The following is a 24,247-nucleotide window of genomic DNA, read 5'->3' as shown; positions in this document are numbered from 1 at the left end:
AAATACATCTACTGTGATTCAATGTTTTTACAACAATAAAATGTGAAAGCTTCCAAGGGGTTGAATACTTTTCATCAGCACTATTCCTTGGTTACGTTGGACAAGGCATTTAGTACTTTGACCACGTTATCCTAGGGAAGTTTGAACTTCATTAATGTAGTTTGGATGAATTGTAATATGCTCTGACAAAATAATCTCAAAATGCATACATTTCAAATTATTGAGTTAAATGATAGACTTGTTTTTAATTTACAAATATGTAAATTAATTGTTTAAAACAAGTAACACATATTTACAAGTAGATATCCTAATGCAATGGTCATCCTGCTACAATTAATGGATTTCGACACCAGCAGCAAAACAAAATTGCTATTAGGCTTGGCATTTAGCCAAGAGTTTGGCTTTTCATATCATAATCATTTTATCTTCAGAACTGCAGCTTTACTTCTTTTGAAATAATTGTTTGAGCAGTCGCTTAATTTGGCCCATTTTAAACTTATTATTATTAACTCCTGCCTTTAAAAGACAGAATGTTATTTTCCCCTGTGGCTGTTCTTTTAAGTAACAACTTTATGATAACTCTTGTAAGAATTAAGAGATGAAAATGAAAACCAAGAATAAACAGACTCTCACACTCAAGGCTATGTTCAAACCCTCTAAATTTCTTTCCAACTTAACAATACAAAAAGAGAAATAAGCTGTCACTCTGAACAAGGAATTAAGGTAAAAGCAAGATATGGGCTCTGAATAATAATGTTATTGGAACAAAAGTGAACAGTCAGAGGTGTTCCCCCAGGAATTCAAAATTCAGAAATGTAATAAAATCAGTGTAAAAGGTAGAGAAGTAACATTTTATTCATTTAGAAAAAGTCATTGAAATTTCCAGGAATTAATTTTATAACCACATACAGAAATATTAAGATAGATTTACCATTTCTCATTGGATTTACCTCTTATTTTTTATAATGCATTTTTTATAAGATCAGAACTTACTAAAGTTACAATTTTAGATATACTGTATTATAATAAAAAGTAATTCTTTTAAAATTTTACAGAGGTAATTAGTGAAGAAAATCCTTTATAACTAGACAGCACTCTCAATATTTCAACAGATCTATGCATTCATTCATCTTTTTCTCAAATCTTGTATCTTTTTTTTTTTTATCCTTTTCAAACTTGCTGAAAAAATATGAAAAACTTTTTTCTTACAAGATGCACCCTTTGCTTAGAATATGGTATGCCATAGAAACGCTTACACCTAGACCAGCCATCCAAGACAATGCACGAGAAGGCTGTGGTAAGGGAACCAGATATGCAACAGTGTGAAAACATCTGGAAATCACAAAGATGCGGAAATGAAGCAGAGCCATACCAAGGTCAGGTCCTGTCAGTGTGTATAGCAAACCAATCCCAACAAATGGGACAATGTTCTCTAGGTCATTCTGGTGGCACCTGTAATATAAAAAAAATTAAATAAAGAAAATGACAATTGTTGCTATTTTTAAATATTTCTAGGCAGGCATGTTCAACAGAATTTCTAGCTTTCTGAAATGCCCAGGCTCTCTCTTTCAAATGTGGCATTTAAACTGCACAACTATATCTGTCTAGAGCACTGTCGATACAGAACCTGTAGTATTACAACTAGTAAAATTACCTCAGAAATACAGAGGCTAAAACAACCTAAGATCAACGACAAGCGAAACCAGTAAAGAAAGAGGTCCATGCTGTCCAAAGCATTCATTCATTTTCCAACAGTGCTACACTCAAGACCACTTTGCTGTGTTCAAGAAAAGCCTAAGATGACAATTGTCAAGATCAAGCCAAGGCCTAGTCCACGGGAGGTCAACACCAGTTTAAAACCAATCCAAATGATAGGGAAATGATACAGGTACATGGATTTTTAAGATGATCATGTAACGCTTTATACTTGTAATAATAATAAAAAAAATAATAAGAACAGCAAAGCTGCTTGAAAAAAAAAAAAAAAAGATGTATTCAATAAATTTTAACCTCCAAAAGCGTGGGCTAGTTTATCTTTAGAATTTAGTTAATTGTGATTTGTTACATGTTATATGTATTTCTTTCATAAATACTGTATCTATAAATGTGTGTACAACAATGAATGTACCGATATAAATTTTCTACAAAAAATGTAATTGTTATTTGTTTAATGCTGATGACTGGCTATCTACAGTACATACAAAATAGAAAACTTTATCAATGTGATTATTCTGATTAGCATATATAAAACACTGCAGCTTTGCTGATCACAGGGTTGATAGGAAAAATAAGAAAAACGTTTATGTATATTATAGTTGCCTTCTGCTGGGGAGGCTGCTCTTTCAGTCAAAATAGACTTCCACAGAGTTCAGTTAAACCAGTAAAACTAAATTTTGCAAATGAAAATTCTATTTTGTTTTATTTTTACTAGAACACTGAACAAAATGTTTAATACAAAATTGTTCCTTTAAACCTAACGTTTAAAACGTTTGAAAGGAAAATATTGTTATTATGTTCTGAACATCTGGTCCTTGCACTGTTCATCTGAACCTCCACCTAACCCACCCAAAAAAGGGAGAATGTGTGATAACTAGAAAAATGTAAAGTATCCAGTATTTGGCATAAGATTTTGGTCCCAAAGTGTTTAAAAGTAAAAAAAAAATCAGTTTTTTTTTTTTAGTCCAGAAAACCATTTACCTTCGTACTCGTTCAACATCAGGATCCGTTCGAATATATTTCTTTTTTTCCTCTTTTGATTTTCCTGATAAACCCAAGGTGCTGGATACATCTTCAGGATTACAGAACACCTACAAATATAAAAATAATAAGAAATCCTATTTTGGTATACTTATTTTCTTTACAATTTCTTAAAATAAAATAATGTACAGTGTGTAAATAATAATTGCATAAACCATCTATGAAATTAAAACACAAAAGAGAATGTTTTAAATGTTACAGAAAACAAAAAATATACTGGTTAACAACAGAAGTTATGTATACTGTATGCAGAGTATATAAAAATAAACAGTCATGAGAAAAAGTACCTACACCCCGTTTCCATTTAATGGTTAACATAATTCGTTCAGAACTAGAAATCATGTTCTTAAAATAACTCTAAACCCTGAGGATGAACAAAATAACATAGTGCTTCCGGAAAGTATTCACAGCGCATCACTTTTTCCACATTTTGTTATGTTACAGCCTTATTCCAAAATAGATTAAATTCATTTTTTTTCCTCATAATGCTACACACAACACCCAATAATGACAACATGGTTTTTGCAAATTTATTAAAAATAAAAAAAATGAGAAAGCACATGTACATAAGTATTCACAGACTTTGCCATGAAGCTCAAAATTGAACTCAGGTGCATCCTGTTTCCCCTGACCATCCTTGAGATGTTTCTGCAGCTTAATAGGAGTCCACCTGTGGTAAATTCAGTTGATTGGACGTGATTTGGAAAGGCACACATCTGTCTATATAAGGTCCCACAGTTGACAGCTCATGTCAGAGCACAAACCAAGCATGAAGTCAAAGGAATTGTCTCAAGGCACAAATCTGGGGAAAGTTACAGAAAAATGTCTGCTACTTTGAAGGTCCCAATGAGCACAGTGGCCTCCATCATCCGTAAGTGAAAGAAGTTTGAAACCACCAGGACTCTTCCTAGAGCTGGCCGGCCATCTAAACTGAGCAATCATATTGATTTCATGATTAGAAAGTAATTAGAGCCGGGTGTATTTGATTTGTTGATGATCAGGAAGCTCTACCACCTCTGCATAAAGCATAACTTTTGGTAGTTCAGTCTGGAGCATTCTGATTTGTGACAACACCATGACAAGCACAAAATGCATTGCAAGTAATCTCAGAGAAGCAACTGTTACTATTCATCAGTCTTGGAAGGTTAACCAGGACGTTTCCAAATAACTGAAAACACACAGCAAAAAGGATTATTACAAAATGAAGGCAACTACTGATCTTCCCTGGAGTGAGTGTCTGAGCCAGTTCGCCAAAATATCATACCATATGATACTTTGCAAACAAAACGTAAAAAATTCAAATATTCAGTGTCTGCCAATATGGTATATTCATGACTGAACACGCTCTCTTTCATGAAAGGGTGGGCATAAAAAGCTTCATCTTTCCAAAGAGAACAAGGAAGCACTGTTTATGTTATCAAAGTTGCATTTGAACAAACACAGCACCTCATTGACAATGTCTTCTGGATAGACTGTGATCAAGATGAAGTTGTTTGGCATTATGGATAACTCCATGCTTGGTGAAGACCAAGAACAGCATGCCAACCATCAAGCATAGTAGTGAAACAATCAATGACTTAAGGCTGTTTTTTAGCAAAGGACTCAATGACATTAGAGTATCCTAGGGGAAAATGTGAGGTCATGTGTCTGATCATACTTGGCAATAATCAAGTGTAACAAGGAAAGTCTGACATATTTTTTTCAAGTAAATTGCTGGTGTTACAATGGATACAATATTTCATTTATAATCATAAGGCAAAAATCACAAGTGTTTCTGATGAATCCAATTGATCTGGGCAAACTGTATATGATGTTCTAAAATTCATATGTCCTCTTCAGCTTAACAATTAGGAGGTGTGCTTTACAAATCATTCCCACAGAGCAGAACTGTTAATGCTTGACTTTAGAACGTTCAAACAATCTAGACGAGAACAGGCCATTCAGCCCAACAAAGCTCACCTGTCCTATCTACTTATTTCTTCCAAAAAAACATCAAGTCAAGTTTCGAAACTCCCTAAAGGCTTACTGTCTACCACACAACTTGGTAGTTTATTCCAAGTGTCTATCGTTCTTTGTGTAAAGAAAAACTTCCTAAAGTTTGTGTGAAATTTACCCTGAACAAGTTCCAACTATGTTCTTGTTGTACACTATCTGTATACTTGGTACCATACTGCATATCCAAACTTTACAAGATTCAGTGAGGTTTTGATTAAGACACGTTTCTTACTTAATGTGCTCAATAGCATGCACTACTAGCTGTCCTGTCCCATTGCCATGTTTTAAGAAGCTTCAATACTGTCAGCAGTGCTCCACTTCAGTAGGTCAAAGTGTTCATTGTCCATTCTGCTATGCTTTCATGGCATGCCAGGCCTATTGAAAAAAAGCAGGTTTAACAGGGATGCATTCATCCAGCTCCACAAAACCTCCACTTGCATTCCAAACTAAGTGATTGAACTCAAGCTTGTACCAGGATCTGCCTGGACGTCATCTGATAACAAAAGTGTAAATCAGACATGACCTGACATCTCTCCCAAGGTGTTTCTCTTTCTTTCCGTCTTACACACACTGCTGTTTGAAAAGGCTGTGGCTCCCAATCCCCTATTAGTCTAAGACCCCAGATTGGATTAAGTGAGTTTGAGAATGTTTATGCCATGTTAATATAATATTTAAAGTTTAGTATACACATGTATGGAGTGTTACAGTGGTTAGCATTAATTCCTGGTTTCTACTTTCAGCTGAAGCAGTTTATGTGAAGCTTTTTTTTTTAATTCTCCCAATGCCTGCATGAGCTCTACTTAAGGTACTCTGGTTTTCCTTCAGCACTTGAAGCATATGCAGGGGAAACGGAATGGCAACTCTACACTCTAATCACAAGAATGTCTGAACAATTTGTTTTTTTTTTTATCTTCCAATGAAATACCCCAAAAATCACAGAGCTCTTCTGGTTCCCATTTTACTTGTACAGAAGTACTTTATTCTTAGTTGTGTCTTTATGTCCATAAAGATGCTGCAAGAAGAACCTTCTTACTGTATCAGCAAAAGAGAGTAAAATAAAAAATAGCAGATCAGTGGTGCGAAGCAAACACACAAATCATTAGTCTCCGGATGGGAACTGGGCTTAGTCCCTTACTCCTTCCCTCATGTGCAGTTTAACCTTAAACTGTTGCTTAGCAATGTAGGCAGTGTGGTTAGGACATTAGACTTCAAACCCTGAGGTTGTGGGTTCAAATCCCACCACTGACACTGTGTGACCCTGAGCAAGTCACTTCAATCTCCTGTGCTCCAATTGGAACAACAGAAGAAATGTAACTAATTGTATCCCAAATGTTGCACGTCACCTTGTTTAAAAACATCAGCTAAATAATAAGTAGTAATAGAAATTGGGCTACAGTCACATGATTTAAAGAGGAAAGGAAATAATGGTCTTTGTTGAATTTATGAAACCTTATGCCTAAATAATGTAAATCATTATTTACCATATAAATATTTTCTTTTAAAATTATTCAACTTATAAATGAAACATAGTTCTACTGTGATTGACATTTACATTCACATTTAATGATCAAAATATAAATGACCTGTAAAAACTGGCAGCAAGAACCGTTATGTGCCAGTGGAATCAGTGATAACACTTGTAAATATTGCAGTTAACTCTGAAGCATCCAATTGATCCTGGCAAGCTCTATATGATGTTCTAAAATTCATATGCCCTCTTCAGCTTAACTATTAGAGGTTCATATTTCAAATCACTTCCACAGAGCAGAACTGTTAATGCTTGACTTTATACACTCTCTTGTAGGCCCCTTACATGAGGGAACCTTACTGGCCACAATGGATGCTGAGGCACTATACAAATATCTCCCATGAAGACGTAATATTGCCATGAGAAACGTACCTTAAACAACATGATTTCAGAGTTAGTTATACAAATGATAAAGTTCACTCTGACACACAATTTTGTCTCATTTGGGCAAGACTTCTGCTTGCAAGAAATGGGGACTGCAATGGGCGATTGGTTTACATCTCACTATGCAAACCTATTTATGGTAAAATTGGAGGAAGATTTTATGTCAACGTGTGTCTTAAAACCAGTGTTGTATCTCCATTACATAGATAACATGTTCATAATGTGGACTGCCAGTGAGAAGGACCTCCTCCATTTTCATAACGAATATATTTTTTCCACCCCAACATAAAGCTGAAGCTTAATTACTCAAAAACAGAAGTCAGCTTCTTTGACACTACTGTTCAACTGAAAGATAACAGCCTTGTAACCTCTGTTTTTCACAAACGGATGGACAGACAGACCTACCTGAGAAATGACAGCTTCCACCCCAAGCACAGAAGGTGCTCCATTATTTTCAGCCAAGCAATACAGTACAAACGTATTTGCTCAGACCCGACGGACCAGGATAAACAATTGCGGGAGCTTAAGACAAGATTTCTTTAAACAAGGTTATAACCCAAAAACAATAGACACTCAAGAAGAGCAACTGCCATACCCAGAGACAACCTTCTGGAATATAAAAACCAAAGACAACAAGAACTGCATTCCCCTTGTTGTCAACTATAACCTACATCTTGAAGCACTTCGAAAAAATATAAAAGAACTTTAGCCAAATCTAAACAATGATGAAACACTGAAAAATGTATTTCCAGAACCACCCCTCCTGGCACACAGACAACCACCAAACCTGAAGCAACTAATTGTCCAAAGCTCCTTAAAAGAACCAACAGAAAATGGCACATCTCCCTGCCTACAGAAAAGATGTAAAACATGTCCTTACATTTATGATTCAGATTGTGTAGTTGTACCACACTGCCAACTAGAACATTGTATAAAGGGATTATTTTCCTGCAGATCATCTAATGCGGTCTACCTAACTCACTGTATGAAATGTCCCGACACTGCACTCTATGTGAGAGAAACTGGACAAACACTTCGCCAGAGAATGAATTTACACAGGTTCCACATCAAGCATGGCAACCTGTTCCTGTAGCAGCCCAGTTCAACAGCCATGGACACCGTTAGAGGGACTTTAAAGTCACAGTGCTTATGGGCAACTTCAGAACACCACAAGAGAGAAAAGAATGGGAAGTTAAACTCATGATAAAATTTAACACATTACAACATGGTTTATACTAGAATCCCTGGAGTAAACGAAAGTCATAATGCCAGGCTATTCACATCTCTTCATCAGCGTTTTTGTTTTGCAAAGGTTTCAGTCAGCACAAGCAGCAAGCCGCCTGTTATCTATAACCTCCTAACCCCCCCCAACACACACACACAACCACCACTGACGCAGGTGAAGTTCTCCCAGCTCAAACCTGTTTATCTGGTTATGAAGTGCCTGGAATTAAGCTCAATATATCAGGTCAGGTTGGGCAGCATGCATTAGTACAGAGCAAATAATATATTGTTATTTGGAATACATACTGTACATTTCATGTGTGTTTCGTGTCTACAATGATCTGGGTAAATGTATGATGACAGGAAATGCAAGGCAAGAAATGTTGAACACATAATTAAAACAGAAAGTTTTTTCATGTTATAGTAATAATTGATAAAATGCTGACGTGAAGTGTATAATGTGTTAAGACTTAAGTCCAAATATCAAATGAACACTTTCACAAAAGGTATAACAAAGCAAGTGTGCTTTAATTCAAGAATATAACCAAAGAAAAGGAAATCATTCAATTCACATTTTTATATTATTACCCTATACAATTCCACACACCTCACACCCAGATAAAGAGACTTGAGCTCTGAGAACTTCAGCTGTGTCGGTGGGGATTAGGATAGCAGGCTGCTTGCTCTCTGTGCTGATTGATTTTGCAAAACAATGACACTGATGAAGAGGAGCAAAGGAATTTAAGGTGGCCCGGCATTACAACTTTTTTTGTAGGCTTCAGGGCTTCTAGTATTGAATACAGACAAGAGTTTTATGGCCAGATATGAGTATAAACCCAGAAAACCCGACTACAGATTCACATTATATGGACAAAAAACACAAAAAACCTCAAAAGACTTTGTTGGACAATTATCTTATCAAAAGATCTTGATTATACATTGTTCTCCTCTCTTGCTAAATGAATCTTAGGGGAATTTCAGTCTCTGTATTACATCTTGCCTGAAGAAGGGGCCCGAGTTGGCTCAAAAGCTTGCAAATTGTAATCTTTTTAGTTAGCCAGTAAAAGGTGTCATTTTGCTTGATTTCTCACTACAGTGAGAACTTCTCACTACTAGTAACCTAGTGATCAAAATTCTTTCACTTCCCATGGCAAGTTACACAACTGTGGATGCTGCTTGAAAAGCACAAAGAAGGAATATTTAAATATAATGCATTTTCTTAAACTTTAATTACTGCATTGTCTTAAATGTAGGCACCCAGAATTTAATTATATGTGATTAACAAAACACGTTTAGAAAGTCATGTAAGCATATCAATTACCTTGCACATTCAGCTAGCCATCAAATTGGTGTGAAGTGCACTAGCACCAGTTGAAAAAGTAAGGTGCAAGATTCTGTTCCATAATTCTAAATATCCCCCCCAACCATAAACATTGCATAATCTCATAATATCTCAATTGAACTTTGTCCCTAAGAGTTTTGAGCATGTTAATATAAGCATATTATACAGAGTAGTAGAGTTGGGATGGGGTTTCCCTGTGTTTTGAGTGGGCTTATATATGCATATTATAACACAGAACGTAAAGAGGCAGGGTACTCCACTGAAATTTTTGAGTACACGATTTCATAAATATTTCTTCAAAGAACATTAGAGCATGAGGTTTTGTTACACAACCTAATTCATTTCAGGTACCAAATTAACCAAAATGCTGGTATGGTACCATTTTAAAAATGACAGTCTGGGCTTTTCTAGTACCGGTATACCAAGCAACACTGCTGTAGAACCTATTCTCTCATTTTTCTTCGATGTGAGCGTTCTTTTAAACACCTATTCAGTTCCACACTCAGTGAGCCACTGGTTCAGGGAGTTTTAAAGCCCAACATCATAAGGGGCAGCTACTAAAAGCTGTGAAATCATCCTGTTATAGGCCTCTCTGGCTGACCCAGGTGTCACTCCACTCCTAAGCCCTAATTTACCAATTAAGGGGCATCTTGTCCTCTAAAATGGATAGGAGGGCCTCAAATATTCCCATTAGGGAATGCTTGCTACATTCAACCAACTGCCCTGAATGTTCAATCTACCTATCAGTTCTCCCATGATAGTTCTTTTAGTTCCATGCTCCTAAAGCAATTACTTCTGGGCCACTCTCTTAATAACAAAGCAGAATCAATGCCAGTGCACTATGCCTAGAACCTTGTTATGTCTCATCCATATTTTATTCCATCCCACCAAAATGGTAAGAAAAAAGGAAAAAAATAAATAAAAAATAAAACTATACCCAGTCTGACTGTCACTAAAAAGATTAACTCAGAATAAACTACCAGTTAAATGTAAGAGATGTACACTATATCTTTAATAATTATTACAGTGTTTTTATGATATTACAAAAAAATATCTGAAAGTTGGTAGGGAAGTCTATTCAAACAATATAGTACTTATTTTACTGAGCATAGAATCACAACAGGTATTTCAGTGCTTTAAAATAAGAAAAGCCCCTAAATCACAAGCAATAGGAGACACATCAATTTAAGAACATCTCCTCCTTAAAAAAATTGGATTAAGCTAGATGCTATTTTGCTTCTTTTAGAGCAGAAATCTATACAACTGACATAATAAAGTGAATGTATAAAGCTATTTACATTACTTATTTTAGGAAAAAGGGCAACATGGTGGTGCAGTGGTAGCGTTGCTGCCTCACAGTTAGGAGACCTGAGTTCACTTCCTGGGTCCTCCCTGCGTGGAGTTCGCATGTTCTCCTCGTGTCGGCGTGGGTTTCCTCCAGGTGCTCCGGTTTCCTCCCACAGTCCAAAGGCATGCAGGTTAGGTGCACTGGTGATCCTAAATTGTCCCTAGTGTGTGCCCTGCAGTGGGCTGGCACACTGCCCAGGATGTGTTCCTGCCTTGTGCTGGCTGGGATTGGCTCCAGCAGACCCCCGTGACCCTGTGTTAGGATATAGCGGGTGGGAAAATGACTGACTGACTAACTATTTTAGGAAAAAAGACTTTTACGTTTGTGTGTAGCTGGGCTCTTCTCAAATGAAGGAAAAGAAGAAGAAAGAGGGTTTCAAAACAACCACTACAACAGCATTCAGCCCCATTTGGTGCAAACAGACATTTCCTATTTTGCAGTGCCTGAATCACAAGTCCATGGCTTAAAAAGTCGCTGCCAGACACTCTTAATATCAGCTCAAGAGTCTCATTTGTCCCTGACTGGGCATTTCTGATAAAAAAACCAATCACCAACTGACACCCAAGAGAGGTCTTTTCGTGGTACCAGTTAAAATGTGTAGTCAAAGAACCATAACTCAATAATTAGTAACATTGATGGACAAAACCTTGCTCCAATGGTCAACCAAAAATGATATGCTTATTTGCATCCAAGAAACCAATCGTCTATTCCTTCCATTAAAAACCCCTGCACACCCCAAATCTTCACTTTATTCATCAAGCTCGCTGCTCCCAAGCTGGCCATAAAATCTGCTGCCCAAAGCAGGACCATATAGCCTATAGGATGTGGTGGCAACAATGAATGGAGCAATCCCTTTTACTCCAAACAACAATCTGGTACAGGACTGGAACAGTTCAAGGCCTGTCCCGTCTGTAGTGGAGTTGGAAGAGGGTGTCATTAGCCAAAACCTTGCTAAGAAACAGCAAGTGCACATGCAGAGACCAAACAAAAAGAAACACTCGTGCATCTTACTAATAATGGGAGCTGGCTGATCATCAGCTTGCTCCAGCAGGTATAAGTTTGTAGCAACAGAAGGCATTGTATGTAAAAAACTTGAGACAACTGCAGTACCATCCACAACCAGAATGGGTGACCAAGGTGACAAAGGAGAAGTGTCCCTAAACAAAGAAAGAAAAGCATGCTGAAGATCTCACCACGTGCTGGAGAAAGCCGACCGGGAAAGGAACAAACATCACTTACACCAAACCATAAGAACACCAGCTTTGATTCCATAAGAACACCAAATTCTATTCATTGTTGTAACTTAGTAATTAGGATAAAGCCAGCTAATGTACTTTATTATGGCACTGGTATCACTATAACTGAAAAGTAATAACCTTTATAAAGGTTAACTTTTAACTTATTATAAGTTTCTCTTCCTAAATACATCAAGAAAGCTCACGGCCACATTTCATACACATACACACACACTCATACACAAAAACTGCATACAAAAAGGGGATAAAGCCTGTGCAGATTTGAACAACTCAACACCACCCTAACAGTTTAGTGTTTGTGAGTGAACTGCGTATTTTACAGCCATTCACATTTAAAAAGGACACTTTTTAAATATGACTTTGGACATAATACTTTGAATATACAGTACACACTGAAGCATTTTTAAACATCTACATTTTTTGCATTTTTATGTGCTTTCAAAATATGTAAGCATTATTTCAAAACACTGGTGTGCCAAAAACAGACTAATGCACAAAAAGATGTTCGATAATATTTGGGGCATTTCTAAGCAGGTTAATCTAGCTGATAGGCATACTGTATGTTCCAAGAGGAAGAAGACTACAGATAAAGCAGCAACTTTGGATGCTCAAGACAAATGTTCCATTTACTTATTAACTGTTTTTTTTACAATTTATATTAGTATAAAAAAGACTACATGAGGTTAAGGAAAACTATGCAAGTGAAGAAAGAAAATGTAAAGTATCAGAAAGTAGTGTGCACATTAATGGTTTAGGTCTCTCACAAACAGATTAATAGTTTATAAATTTACTTTTTAGTAACTCAATTCACTTTGTTTTTTTTATTTTTGTATTATTTAAGGGATTTTATAATATCCCACATAATATAGTTTCCATGTTCCAATTAAATTTAACTTAAAAATAGAGCTGCTTGGACACACACACACACACATCTTCTAGAAGTGCATACATATAGCCAGATCCTTTGTTATTGACACGTACTTACCTTCCTAGTTAGCCTAAAATAGGAGGTAAGAGGGCCCATAAGCAACATCTTTAGTAACACAATGGTGGTGTAAGATGCAAATGCCTTGAACTGTGGGCTGTCCAGAATTTGTGTTAGCTCTGCCATGGTGAAGGTAGTCTCTACAGTAGTTCCCCAAAATGTAAAGTTACTGCTGCAAAAGGAAAGAAAAATAAAAATAACCCTTAAGTCAAACACAAAACGTCCATGTTAAAAATGAATTCATTAAACTGAATAAAAACAATGCCATTTATTATTAATTACGAATTTGTATTTGTAATAACTAATAATAGGTGATCAGGTCATCTGTTACATTTCTGTGATTTGGCCCATTGATCTCATAAGCAAATTATACTGTAAATGAGCCTGGCAACTGAAGATTGTTGAACTCAGTGGCAGGGGCTCTAGAATTGCTATTCTAGGGTGGTAAATTCACAAAGCACCATTACCACTTGGATTTAAATCTAAATAATCTCTTGAGCTTTACCCAGCATGAATTTTAATTTAGTGACCTCATAGCTTAAATTTCACAATACTGTTTTTTGTTAAATGTTTTGATGATGATTATAACTGCATTATTTTTTTTTTTTTTTATATGAAACTAAGAGCTGGAACTAAGACTACAAAGGCCATTCCTACCTGGGCAACACAGTGGAATAACAGATAGTGATGGGACCTTGCAACACTTGAACTTTGGTTTCACATTGGACTATTGTCTGTGTCCTAAGTTCATGTACTGTAGATTTCCTCAGAGGACTCCTGTCATTCATAGTCTCAAGACATGCATTCAGACTGATTACCAGCATTAAACTGGGCCAGTTTACCACAAACTTGTCCTGTGTTGGTTGCTGTCTCATAGCTGTTATTGCCAAAATATGTTCCTTTTATTAATAACCCTATAGATGACAGACTTTATTCTCTGATTCACTGAGTATTTGTTTAGTGTTAACTTTTAAATCACTGTAGTCATCACATTTACTTTTGTAAAGCCTGCCCATGAGCATGGATCAGCATGTTTAACTGTAACCTATTGTCTCAGATTTTCATAACAGAATCCATTAGCAGGGAGACCACATTGCTATCTATACCTTTATACCTCAATACTCCTCGTTTACCTTAGGTCACAGTTCTTCAAAATTTGAGTGTATAGATTATCAATATACAATTACGTGTGCTCGTTGGTCTTTTAACATAACACACTTAATTGAATTAAGACTTACACAATGGAACTCCTATTCTAAAACTCCAAGATGGGCAATAGTCTACACCTTATGTTAAAGTTACATTTACACTTGGGAGCAATGTGACATGTAACCGAACATTCTCAAATCCACTTAATATAATCCACTAACTGTGTTACCTTACTTCGACATAGGGAATGCATTTATATATGTATTTACATGCACTTCAATAATCCATTAATTCGCAGAAATCAGATTTTAAAAATGCCATGTAAACCTTTATTCTGACAGGAGAAATTAGTGTATTGGCCTCTGAGAAACCTGATTATCAGAGGTAGATCATGTGGCCATGTCAACCCTTAATTGGGGTTATTGTTAAGGATTTTATAATCTGCGCATGTCCGTCGCACTCTGTCAGCCTGTACATGTATTTACTTCGCATACGATTTCAGCAGTCACAGGTAGATTGCTGCCAATTTTGCCTTGGAGAACTGAAAACTCAGGAAAAAAATAGATGGGTTCTGTAGTGCGACACTGTACAGATGGGGGTTGACACAAAGAGAAACCAGCCAACATTACAAGGGAAGTGCACCGCTCACATGGTCAGTGACAAGCTTTGTTACAGCTTGACCTCTTCATTTACCCAACGCAGCAAAGGAGATGTATCAACCTGCAGAGCCACAACACCATATGTCACCACGGGTCTACGCCAGCGGTTTCAGGGTGGAAGTGACATCACCACGTCTAGACCAGCAGTTTGGTAATAAACATTTATAGGTCGTCACAAATCAAATGGATTGACATGCTAACCACACCAAACCCTAACCTTAACAAAACTAACCCCTAACCTTAACCATGTATTCAACACGCTAACCATGCTGCCCACTAATCTTAACTTTCATCCTATAATTGCTGGTCTAGAAGTGCTAGCATAGACCTGCGGTGAGGTATGGTGCTCTGGCTCTGCAGTTGGATATTATTGCTGCAAAGCATATGCCTCAACGCGAAAAATTGTGGGTTCACTTTGAAATGGATAACCACAAAAATCCTAAGTGAACGAAACAGTGCAGCATATAAATGCATGGACAATACTGGCAACACACTGACAATAGCTGAGGCAGGAGCCAGTGAGTTATGTCCAAATTCCCACAATCAGAAGTTCCTTGACTGCTTGTTCATTACAGTTAAGGGTAAAAGTATAGTATTTACGCTCAATACAGTATTCACAGCTGAGCTTTTGTGAATGATAAGAAAAGTAATGTATTACACTTACAGGTTTGCCTGCCATAATGCAGAACCTCAGAGCATGGATAATTGGGGTTCTACTGTATATGGAAGATTTCAGAGGGAAATACAGCCTGACCACATGGGAGAAAACAGCCCTGGGCAGTGATCATATCTAAAACCGTTCACACTCTAGCACAATACTAAAACTCCCACAAACTGGGCTGTTTAATTGTTGCCTTTTATCCAAGTGTCTTCATGTGGTCGCATAATCAGCATAAATCAGGTCGGTGTTTTAAATGAGGATCAGGAAGAAAACAGTTTCATCTGTATTATTCATTATCAATGATGTTACTGTACATTTCATTATGTATTGCACTGCAGTCAGCATTAGCGTTTGGGTAGTGGAGTCCTTTCATCGGATTGGCTGGCCCAGCGCTGACTCAGCTGTGGATTGGCCAATAGGGGGATGGCCGAGGTCACCAGGATTCTGAACAAATCAAAATCGCACTATTATATCGTATTGAGGATTACTTGTGCTCCGTTCTTTTTATTGTATTGTCCCGCTTTTTTGACACCCACTGCTCGTCCAACCTACCTGGAAAGGGGTCTCTCTTTGAATCCCCAAGGTTTCTTCCGTTTTTTTTCCCGAACAGGGTTTTTTTGGGAGTTTTTTTTCTTGTCTTGAGCCCAGGCTGGGGGCTGTCAAAAGGCAGGGCCTGTTAAAGCCTATTGCGGCACTTCTTGTGTGGTTTGGCGCTATACAAAAATAAATGGTATTGTATTGTAAATTGTATTATATGCTGGCCATTTTATGCACACTTCATTTTTTTCCTAGTCAACAGTAGTAATCGCAGCATTTCTACTTGTAGTAATAAGTATATATGAGAACCTGAAAGCTCCTGTAGAAAAGGAGTGCACAACGGCATGGGGGTCAAATCACGAGTTAAAACCAAGATCCACTAACTACTTCGCCAGCAGGCGTTCCTCGTTTAGTGTTACTAGTCCTAACATCGACTATATTAAAGGTTCAGTTCACAGTTGTTGGGGTCTCAAAAGTGCGCGCATGCCTCGACAAACAGGCTTGGCCGGTATTCTGGCAGGGGCTCGCAGATTTGGCCGACTTGCAGCTTCTTATGAACTTTGAGATTTGAACGTGTTTTTTTTTAAGTACACGGACTTTTTGCTGTTGCCGTGACGAGTTTCAAGTTTGCTTTGCTTACTAGCTAGCTTTACGATGCACTTACTCGCCCTTTCCGTCCACAGAGGTAATCGAATTGTGCCCTTAACCGAGCTCTAAACCTACCGACTAATCAGAACTGAATGCATAACTGTAACTTGACTGTCTTAAGATATCTGACAGTGTAAACTGCACTGACGCAAAAAACAAGCCGAAAAAGTCACATCAACCGCAAATACTTACCACAAAGCTGCTTAACCATTGCCCAACGGCTCTGTCACTTACCTGTTCCGTGCAGCCCGCTGCAATCAGAGCCGCCCCCTTTTTTAATTTGAATGGTAAGCAGTAAAGTGGGCGTCGCCCTTTGAAGAATGAGGAAAAGATAAAAAAAAATAAGATTAAGAAATAATACGCGGGGCGATGAACTGGTGCGGACGGTTATAGTTTATAATTCGTGAACTACGATCGTTAAGAAAAGTTTGCAGTTCTTAAAAGGTTTCGAAATAATGAAAAAGGAATCCCATCAGAAATCTACTCTTATGTAACCGCGATACCAATGCACTTGCGTAATCGGTCTTGACAATCTCTGGAATTCTCAGACTAGTGTAAACAGAAAAAGAGCACAGTGTTTCAGTAGCTTTAATAAAGTAAACGCAATGCCTTACATTATCGTCATTGCACTTTTTTTAGTTGGTCTTCGTTCAGGTATGGCACTCTTAAACGGATCTGTCGTTTTCAAGCAGCTTTAAATATATTAAAACCAAAGGGACACCAGCCTGTTGATTTTCAAGTTTGTTTTTAGCCACACTTTAAGAAGTAACATGATTTATTCATAACATTATGGTTATTTTTTATTTCTGTTTCTATTGCTCCTTGTGTCCATTTAACAGACTTCCCTATTCCAATAGCTGGACATCAGAAGCCTATTTAAGCATCAGCACAAACCAGTAGTACTCATATGAACACAGTGACTCCTGCCCGTGCATTAAGATCATCGGACGCTAACTTACTCACTATACCTAAATACAGGTTAGAAACCATGGGTGGCAGAGCTTTCAGTGTGATAGCCCCTAAAATTTGGAATGTTCTTCCACTCAGCCTTCGCGAGGAAAAATCTATTATTCATTCCAAACTCCTGTTAAAAACACATCTTTTCAATGAGTGTTCTTTTTCTTGTATGTAATTTTTACTGTCTTGTTAATGTGTTTATTGAATTGTAAAGTGTCCTTGAGTGTATGAAAGGCGCTAGATAAATAAAACGTATTATTATTATTACTAGAATCGCCTATCAACTGATCAGCCACTATTTTACACTTTGTAGAAATTAGTTTTAACTGACCAATCGAGAGTTGGTGCTTGCCTTCCACCAGATGCTGCTGGGATGGGTTCCAGTCTCCACTACCTTGAATTCGAATTTGGTAGGCAAATGGATAGATGTAAATCTCAATAAAATGTTTAATGTGATTGCTTTTTACGCTTTTCAGTTTGTCAGTTCACCTTTATTTATATTTATAGCAAGCCAATCACATGAATCTCTTTTTGAATAACTGCTGTTAGCACCATTGAGTAAGTAACTTTGTAAGGTAACTGTGATTTGCAGGGTGGCATGGGGCATCAAATAGTGTGACACTGCTGCCCCCACTTCACTTGGGCTCCAGCCTGATTTGTCTGGGTTGCCTTCTCTTTAGAATGTGCAAATTCTACGTGGTGTAAAACTGTGACTGTCTAATCTTGCCAAGTACTTCAAGTTGCATGCAAACCTGCATTTTTCCTTATTAATAAGTCTTATTGATAAATAGCTAGTGCCATCAATATTTGAATGAATCCTACATCTCCTAATGGTAGAAAATGGTGTGAAATGTGTTCACGTAATGAAGACAAACATTTTAAGGTAAGGTTGCTCATACTCACTAATCATTGTGCTGATAATGGGTGACATGTTGCATATTGATTGGCACACACTGGCACACTCTGTACATGTGACAATAATGGCCCTTAAAAATTGTAAACATTTTCTTTTGAATTAATTTCCATTTACAAGGGAAATTTCAGTTACTCGAGGAAATTATCTATCTGTTCAACAATGCTTACTCCCACCTGGACAAAGCTGGCTGCACTGTGAGGAATATATTTTCTGGTTTCTACAGTGCCTTCACTAACATCCAGCCAGCCCTGTTAAGGGGTATGCAGCTGTATGAGCCTCTGTTAACCTGGATGATGAACTATCTGTCTGAGGGGCTGCAATTTGTAATGCTCAAGGACTGTGTGATGTGGCTGTGAGCAACACTGGAGCACCACAAGGAATAGTTCTGTCTCCTTTTCTCCTCTCTCTGTACACCTTGAACTGTAAATATAACACCAGGTTATGATACTTGCAGAAATTCTGTTATGATTCTGCATAAATGGGGTGTATTGACAAGGGGATGAGACACAGTATAGGAAAGAATTATCTGCAACATAGCATCATCAAAACCAAGGAGCTAGTTATTGACTTTGCTGTACAAAAAAGCCTCTATGACCGGTCATTACTTAGGGAGTGGTGCAATGCTACAATGTTTTGGGGGGTCCACATCGATGACAGGTCGGACAGGTCTTATAACACAGTGGAACTATTTTTCCTAATAGATGGTGCTCATTTAATGGGGTTATTCACATCCTTTATAGTATATGTATGTAATTCAAGTGATGGCCAGTGCGATTTTCTACGCTGTGGTGTGCTGGGCTGGTAGCATCACTTCCAGAGAAGCTCACTGAACCAATAAGCTGAATAAAAGGGGCAAGCTCCATTATAGGACACACTCTGGAACCCCTGGAAGTAGCAGCAAAACAAAACACAACTGCAGTGTCTTTATGAACAATGTTGCCCATCTTCTCTCTGACACACAAACACTGAGGTATTTCAACCAACTGGGGCTTCTTTATACAAATGGCAAATGTGACTACACTTTTTATCTTTAGCCATGTCAGAAGTTTTCTTTCTTTTTAGTCATTCTGGTGTGTATTTGAGAGGATGTTAGTCATTTGTCATAATCCATCCATCCATCCATTATCCAACCTGCTATATCCTAATTACAGGGTCACGGGGGTCTGCTGGAGCCAATCCCAGTTTACACAGGGCGCAAGGCAGGAAATGAACCCCGGGCAGGGCGCCAGCCCACCGCATTGTGTTTGTCATAATAGTAATATATATATTGTAAAAAGCCAAATCTCCCCCTATGGACAATCTATCTATCTATCTATCTATCTATCTATCTATCTATCTATCTATCTATCTATCTATCTATCTATCTATCTATCTATCTTCTTAATGAGTGAGTGACTTTACATGATAGATAGATAGATAGATAGATAGATAGATAGATAGATAGATACTTTATTTGTTCCCAAGGGAAATTAAAATCATTTAAATCATACTCCTTACAATTAAGGGTTAATTTAATTGTTTCATTTCAAGAGAAAATCAGTCATTCAACTCAATTCTTCCACAAGTAATGAGATTATTAGGGCAAAGGTCTAACTGCTCATTGGATGAGGTATTTCTTTAGATTTGAAATATCAGGCTGATGTTGGATTAGCTTACACAGTGCATTGTCTCTAAAGGTGCAGTTTGATTTTTGCATTAGTGGTTTACAGATGTGTGCCATATTCTAGGTTACCTTTAATATTGCTTCCGTTGGTGCTGGTATGCCCATATGTTACTATCTACTTGGAACAGGGGGTTCAGTAAATGGCTGGCTAGATTATTCAGTACCTTCATTGTGGCATTATTCTCTGTATCGTTTGAATCATGGGACTGAAAGTGATAGAATTATTTTGTGTTTGTCCCTAATACTGTATGTGCTGTGGTTGAATGTGATCAAATCAAAACAATGGCAAAGTCTGTTAAGTTTTGCTCAGGTGGGTTTGAGTCAGGAATTAGGGGAGGCTCTGAATACTAATTCAACTTAAAACCAAGGCAAGTAGAATCCCATTTTAATATATGTGTATATAGCTGCTCAATTTATTTATTGAATTAGTATATCCATCCATTTTCCAACCCGCTATATTCTAACACAGGGTCACTCCTAGCCAGCACAAGGCAGGAACAAACCCCAGGCAGAGTGCCAGCCCACCGCAGGGCACACACACCAGGGACAATTTAGGATCGCTAATGCATCTAACCTGCATGTCTTTGGACTGTGGGAGGAAACCCACGCAGACACGGGGAGAACATGCAAATTCCACACAGGGAGGACCCGGGAAGAGAACCCGGGTCTCCTAACTGTGAGGCAGTGCGCTACCACTGCACCACCATGCAGCCTGAATTAGTCTATTGAACCTGCAATCCATGTTTGACACACAGCAATAAAGAACAGCGAGACTTTGAAAAAATATGAAAAATGTGCACTCTTTTTTTTAGCATGGACATTTCTAAAATATTTAGTTGTGTATTTTTTATGAAAAATCTCTTCTTACTAGCTGAGAGAAAAAGCACATCTGTTAAAACTTCTCTCATACTTTTCAAGGACAGCAGACATTTTTCATTCCTTCTGAAGCTATTCCCAGCTGTTTGTGTTGCTAAAGGGGGAATTGGTATCCCTGCAGATTTTTACTTTCTTCCTTCTTCAAAACTACTTGATTCTGTACCCCCTTCCATATTTGAAACAACTTGTACAAAGAAGCCTTGACTCTTATAACCTTCCTGTTTGATATATTACTTCACTGCCATCCTAGTGTTAGCTAAAATAGCATTTCTAAGCTCAAGGATATTAACATAAATTAATTAGTTGAAGGTCATAAAAATGTCCTTGTTGTGAGTTCACCGCTTTTGTCAGAGATACATTTAGAACATATAATTTCTCTTTGAGAAATATTTCTATTCTGAGGTGCTGGAAACCTTATGCTTACTATGATTCTGTTTGGTTATTGGTTTATACTTCTGATAGTTATATTCTTACAAATTATGTTATGTTCATATTAATCCTTGAAATTAGATTAAAAGATTAAAATTAGAAAAAGATTAGTCTCACTTACACACAATTGGGGGATGCTGAAAAAAGAAAGCCTACTTATATTGAAATACTGAGAAAGGTAGAAAAACTCCCTGGAATGCCACAGGTAAAACATCTAAAGGCAACCAGACCTGGTAAACACTTAAGGCTTAATGTGATATTTAGAACTGCTACAATATAAATTTTTTTGATTTTGGTTAGCTTTTCAAACATTTTTTGGCCTCAATAAATTTTACATTTTAGAAAACAACATTTTCAAGCTTTATTTTGATGTAAAAGTTTGAATTTTATATCTCTGTTAGGAAAAAAAATATATTATTTTCATTTAAATATTGAAATTTTGAAAGCAGCTATTGCAATGGTTGCTAGTAGTGTTGATTGGTAAAATCTGGCAGTTTTTTTGCAGTGAATTTGCTGAGTTCAGTGATGACCTTGTTCACTGAATTTTTCTCTGAAAATGTGTCGTGCATTTAGCTTACGAAAACTTTTTCTTGCCCCCATGGTACTTTGTAGACTAATGTTACAGAGCTGTAGCAGCCAATGTTGGATGGGGATGTCTCTACCCTATCTGAACTACCTTCCCAATTTGCCTTGTGCATGAGCAGAACTTTCACACACCTGGGGCCTCAAGTATAACGCCGTGCGTAGAACTCGCACTATAACATGGCGTAAGCACAAAAGCCGAAATGTGCTTACGCACAGAAAAATCCAGATGCAGGAATCTGTGCGTACTCCAACTTCCACGTTCTTCTGCTACATAAATCTCGATCAGAGTGAAAACTAACGCTCGTGCACGCGCTTTATGTAACGCCCCAACTCCTCCCAGAATTACGCCTCTTTGAATATGCAAATACATATATATCGCCCTTAAACTCAGCCTTCTGTGAAAAGACAATAGGAAAGGCACGGAGTAAAATATAAGAATTTCAGCGAATACCAAGTGGAGGCAAAGGAAAATACTTTTTGTTCAAATAAACCGTAGTATAATCAACAAAAGGAAGTTGATCGAGTGACATAGCGTGCTGGAGAAACTCGAAAGCTCACGTTCACAAAATCGCACAGTTCCGGAAATAAAAAAGAAGTCACATATCAAAGTCGGGCGGCACGGTGGCGCAGTGGTAGCGCTGCTGCCTCGCAGTTAGGAGACCTGGGTTCGCTTCCCGGGTCCTCCCTGCGTGGAGTTTGCATGTTCTCCCCGTGTCTGCGTGGGTTTCCTCCGGGCACTCCGGTTTCCTCCCACAATCCAAAGACATGCAGGTTAGGTGGATTGGCGATTCTAAATTGGCCCTAGTGTGTGCTTGGTGTGTGGGTGTGTTTGTGTGTGTCCTGCGGTGGGTTGGCACCCTGCCCAGGATTGGTTCCTGCCTTGTGCCCTGTGTTGGTTGGGATTGGCTCCAGCAGACCCCCGTGACCCTGTATTCGGATTCAGCGGGTTAGAAAATGGATGGATGGATATCAAAGTCTCCATGAAAAGGCGAGTTGTAGCCCACTGTCTAAGTGTCATATGAAAGCTTATTAGGGTACAGAGAAAAAAGGCACACAGTGGGGAAACAGCACGAAATGTCAACTTCAATCTCGACATTTCCACTTTAATCACGTAGTTTATTTTGTCATTAAAGTAGAACATCATAAACTTCATCTTAAAATCGTTTAATTAACCAGTTACTCAAATCACATCGTAATTAAAGTAGCATGTTAAATGCTTTGATCTTCTATGTGCCTATGTGTGTGAATCACTACTTGCTTCTTAAACTGGCTCTCTTCCTCCAACTGGACACAGAATCCATTACATTTGTGATATTACAGCTCTCTGAATAACTAAAATACTGAGATGTATACGTGATATCATTTTCATGATGATAGGAGTTAAAGCACGTTATTAAACATGTTTTTCACTTCGATGAAATAATTTATTGCAGCAGTACTCAGGGGCGGCTCTAGGCTTGTGGTGCCACTGGGCAGGGGAAGAATCGGTGGCTCCTTATGTCAGTAAAGTAGCTTATGCACGGTGGATGGCCTCGTCCATTGCAGACACTGCATAGCCGCCTCTTGCTCATGACACAAGCATTTCACTTTTGCCGAAATATGTTGCTGCGTTTTTTAGCTGTGTTGTTATTTTCTCCTTCTGTGTTATATTCAATATATATTGGCGTAGCCGTCACTGCAGTCAGTGCTTTTCTTTACCCAAGTAACCGATCGCCACACAATCAGCTCTGTAATAGAAGTTAAGCCATCTGTAAGCTTAGCGCCGATTCTTCAAAACGTTTAAGGAACATTTAAATATCTTTGTAGTATATGTTTAATTATTCTATCCTTAATGACACTCCTAGTGAAGAATATAGATTATTTAAATGAAGTTAAAGTTTTATCTGTATAATTTAATAAACATATTTTCTGCATTTCACCTTAAAAATGATATCGTCATCATATGAAATACAGTACACGCTTTATAAAGTGGCTCAGGTTGTGCGATATTACAACTGTAGTGCAAGTTTACAGTGGGGTGATTGTACTTATAAGTACAAACAGTTCTACAAGGTGCAATTGATTGAGTGCGTTTAAAGTTCTTGGGATGAAACTGTTTCTGAACTGCGAGGTCTGTACAGGAAAGGCTTTAAAACATTTTGCAGTGGCTGAGACAGCGTGTCCATGAAACTGTATACTGATAATTCTCCTTCCGATCAGCTGCTGTTGTGATTCACACTCAGATACAGTGATATAAATACTCTGAGTCGTGCAGTGAGAGTAATATGGAAAAAGATGATCCGCTGTGGCAACTCCTAACGGGAGGAGCTGAAAGAAGAAGAAGAAGAAGTGAGAGTAACAACGCTAAA

The 24,247-nt window shown here is 37.8% G+C and overlaps 1 protein-coding gene across 3 annotated transcripts; it reads right to left on the bottom strand.

Annotated features, from left to right (window-relative positions):
• Positions 1–832: 832 nt before the first annotated feature.
• On the bottom strand, positions 833–16,941 carry mgst1.1 (microsomal glutathione S-transferase 1.1). 3 transcript variants are annotated; one of them, XM_039769428.1, is made up of 4 exons: positions 16,708–16,941; positions 12,820–12,991; positions 2,698–2,807; positions 833–1,452 (listed from the first exon to the last, which is right to left on the bottom strand). In XM_039769428.1, the coding sequence occupies exons 2-4, from the start codon at positions 12,943–12,945 to the stop codon at positions 1,206–1,208; spliced, it is 483 nt and encodes a 160-aa protein (XP_039625362.1). In that variant the 5' UTR covers positions 12,946–12,991; positions 16,708–16,941; the 3' UTR covers positions 833–1,205. The 3 variants fall into 3 exon arrangements, with proteins under 3 accessions (XP_039625362.1, XP_039625361.1, XP_039625363.1); XM_039769427.1 differs by having other exon boundaries at positions 16,666–16,714; XM_039769429.1 differs by lacking the exon at positions 16,708–16,941 and adding an exon at positions 15,841–15,910.
• Positions 16,942–24,247: the final 7,306 nt, after the last annotated feature.

The sequence above is a fragment of the Polypterus senegalus genome, chromosome 11, assembly GCF_016835505.1.
Source record: "Polypterus senegalus isolate Bchr_013 chromosome 11, ASM1683550v1, whole genome shotgun sequence".
NCBI classification, from domain to species: domain Eukaryota; kingdom Metazoa; phylum Chordata; class Cladistia; order Polypteriformes; family Polypteridae; genus Polypterus; species Polypterus senegalus.
Note: the sequence above shows the minus strand (reverse complement) of the source record. Positions and strands in the feature narration are given on the sequence as shown.

Coding starts and splice junctions, on each gene's coding strand:
- mgst1.1 (XM_039769428.1), bottom strand. CDS start 12,945: ATGGCAGAGCTAACACAAATTCTGGACAGCCCACAGTTCAAGGCATTT. Junction 2,808..12,819: donor ATTTTAGGCTAACTAGGAAG/GTAAGTACGTGT, acceptor TTATATTTGTAG/GTGTTCTGTAATCCTGAAGA. Junction 1,453..2,697: donor GATGTTGAACGAGTACGAAG/GTAAATGGTTTT, acceptor TTTATATTACAG/GTGCCACCAGAATGACCTAG.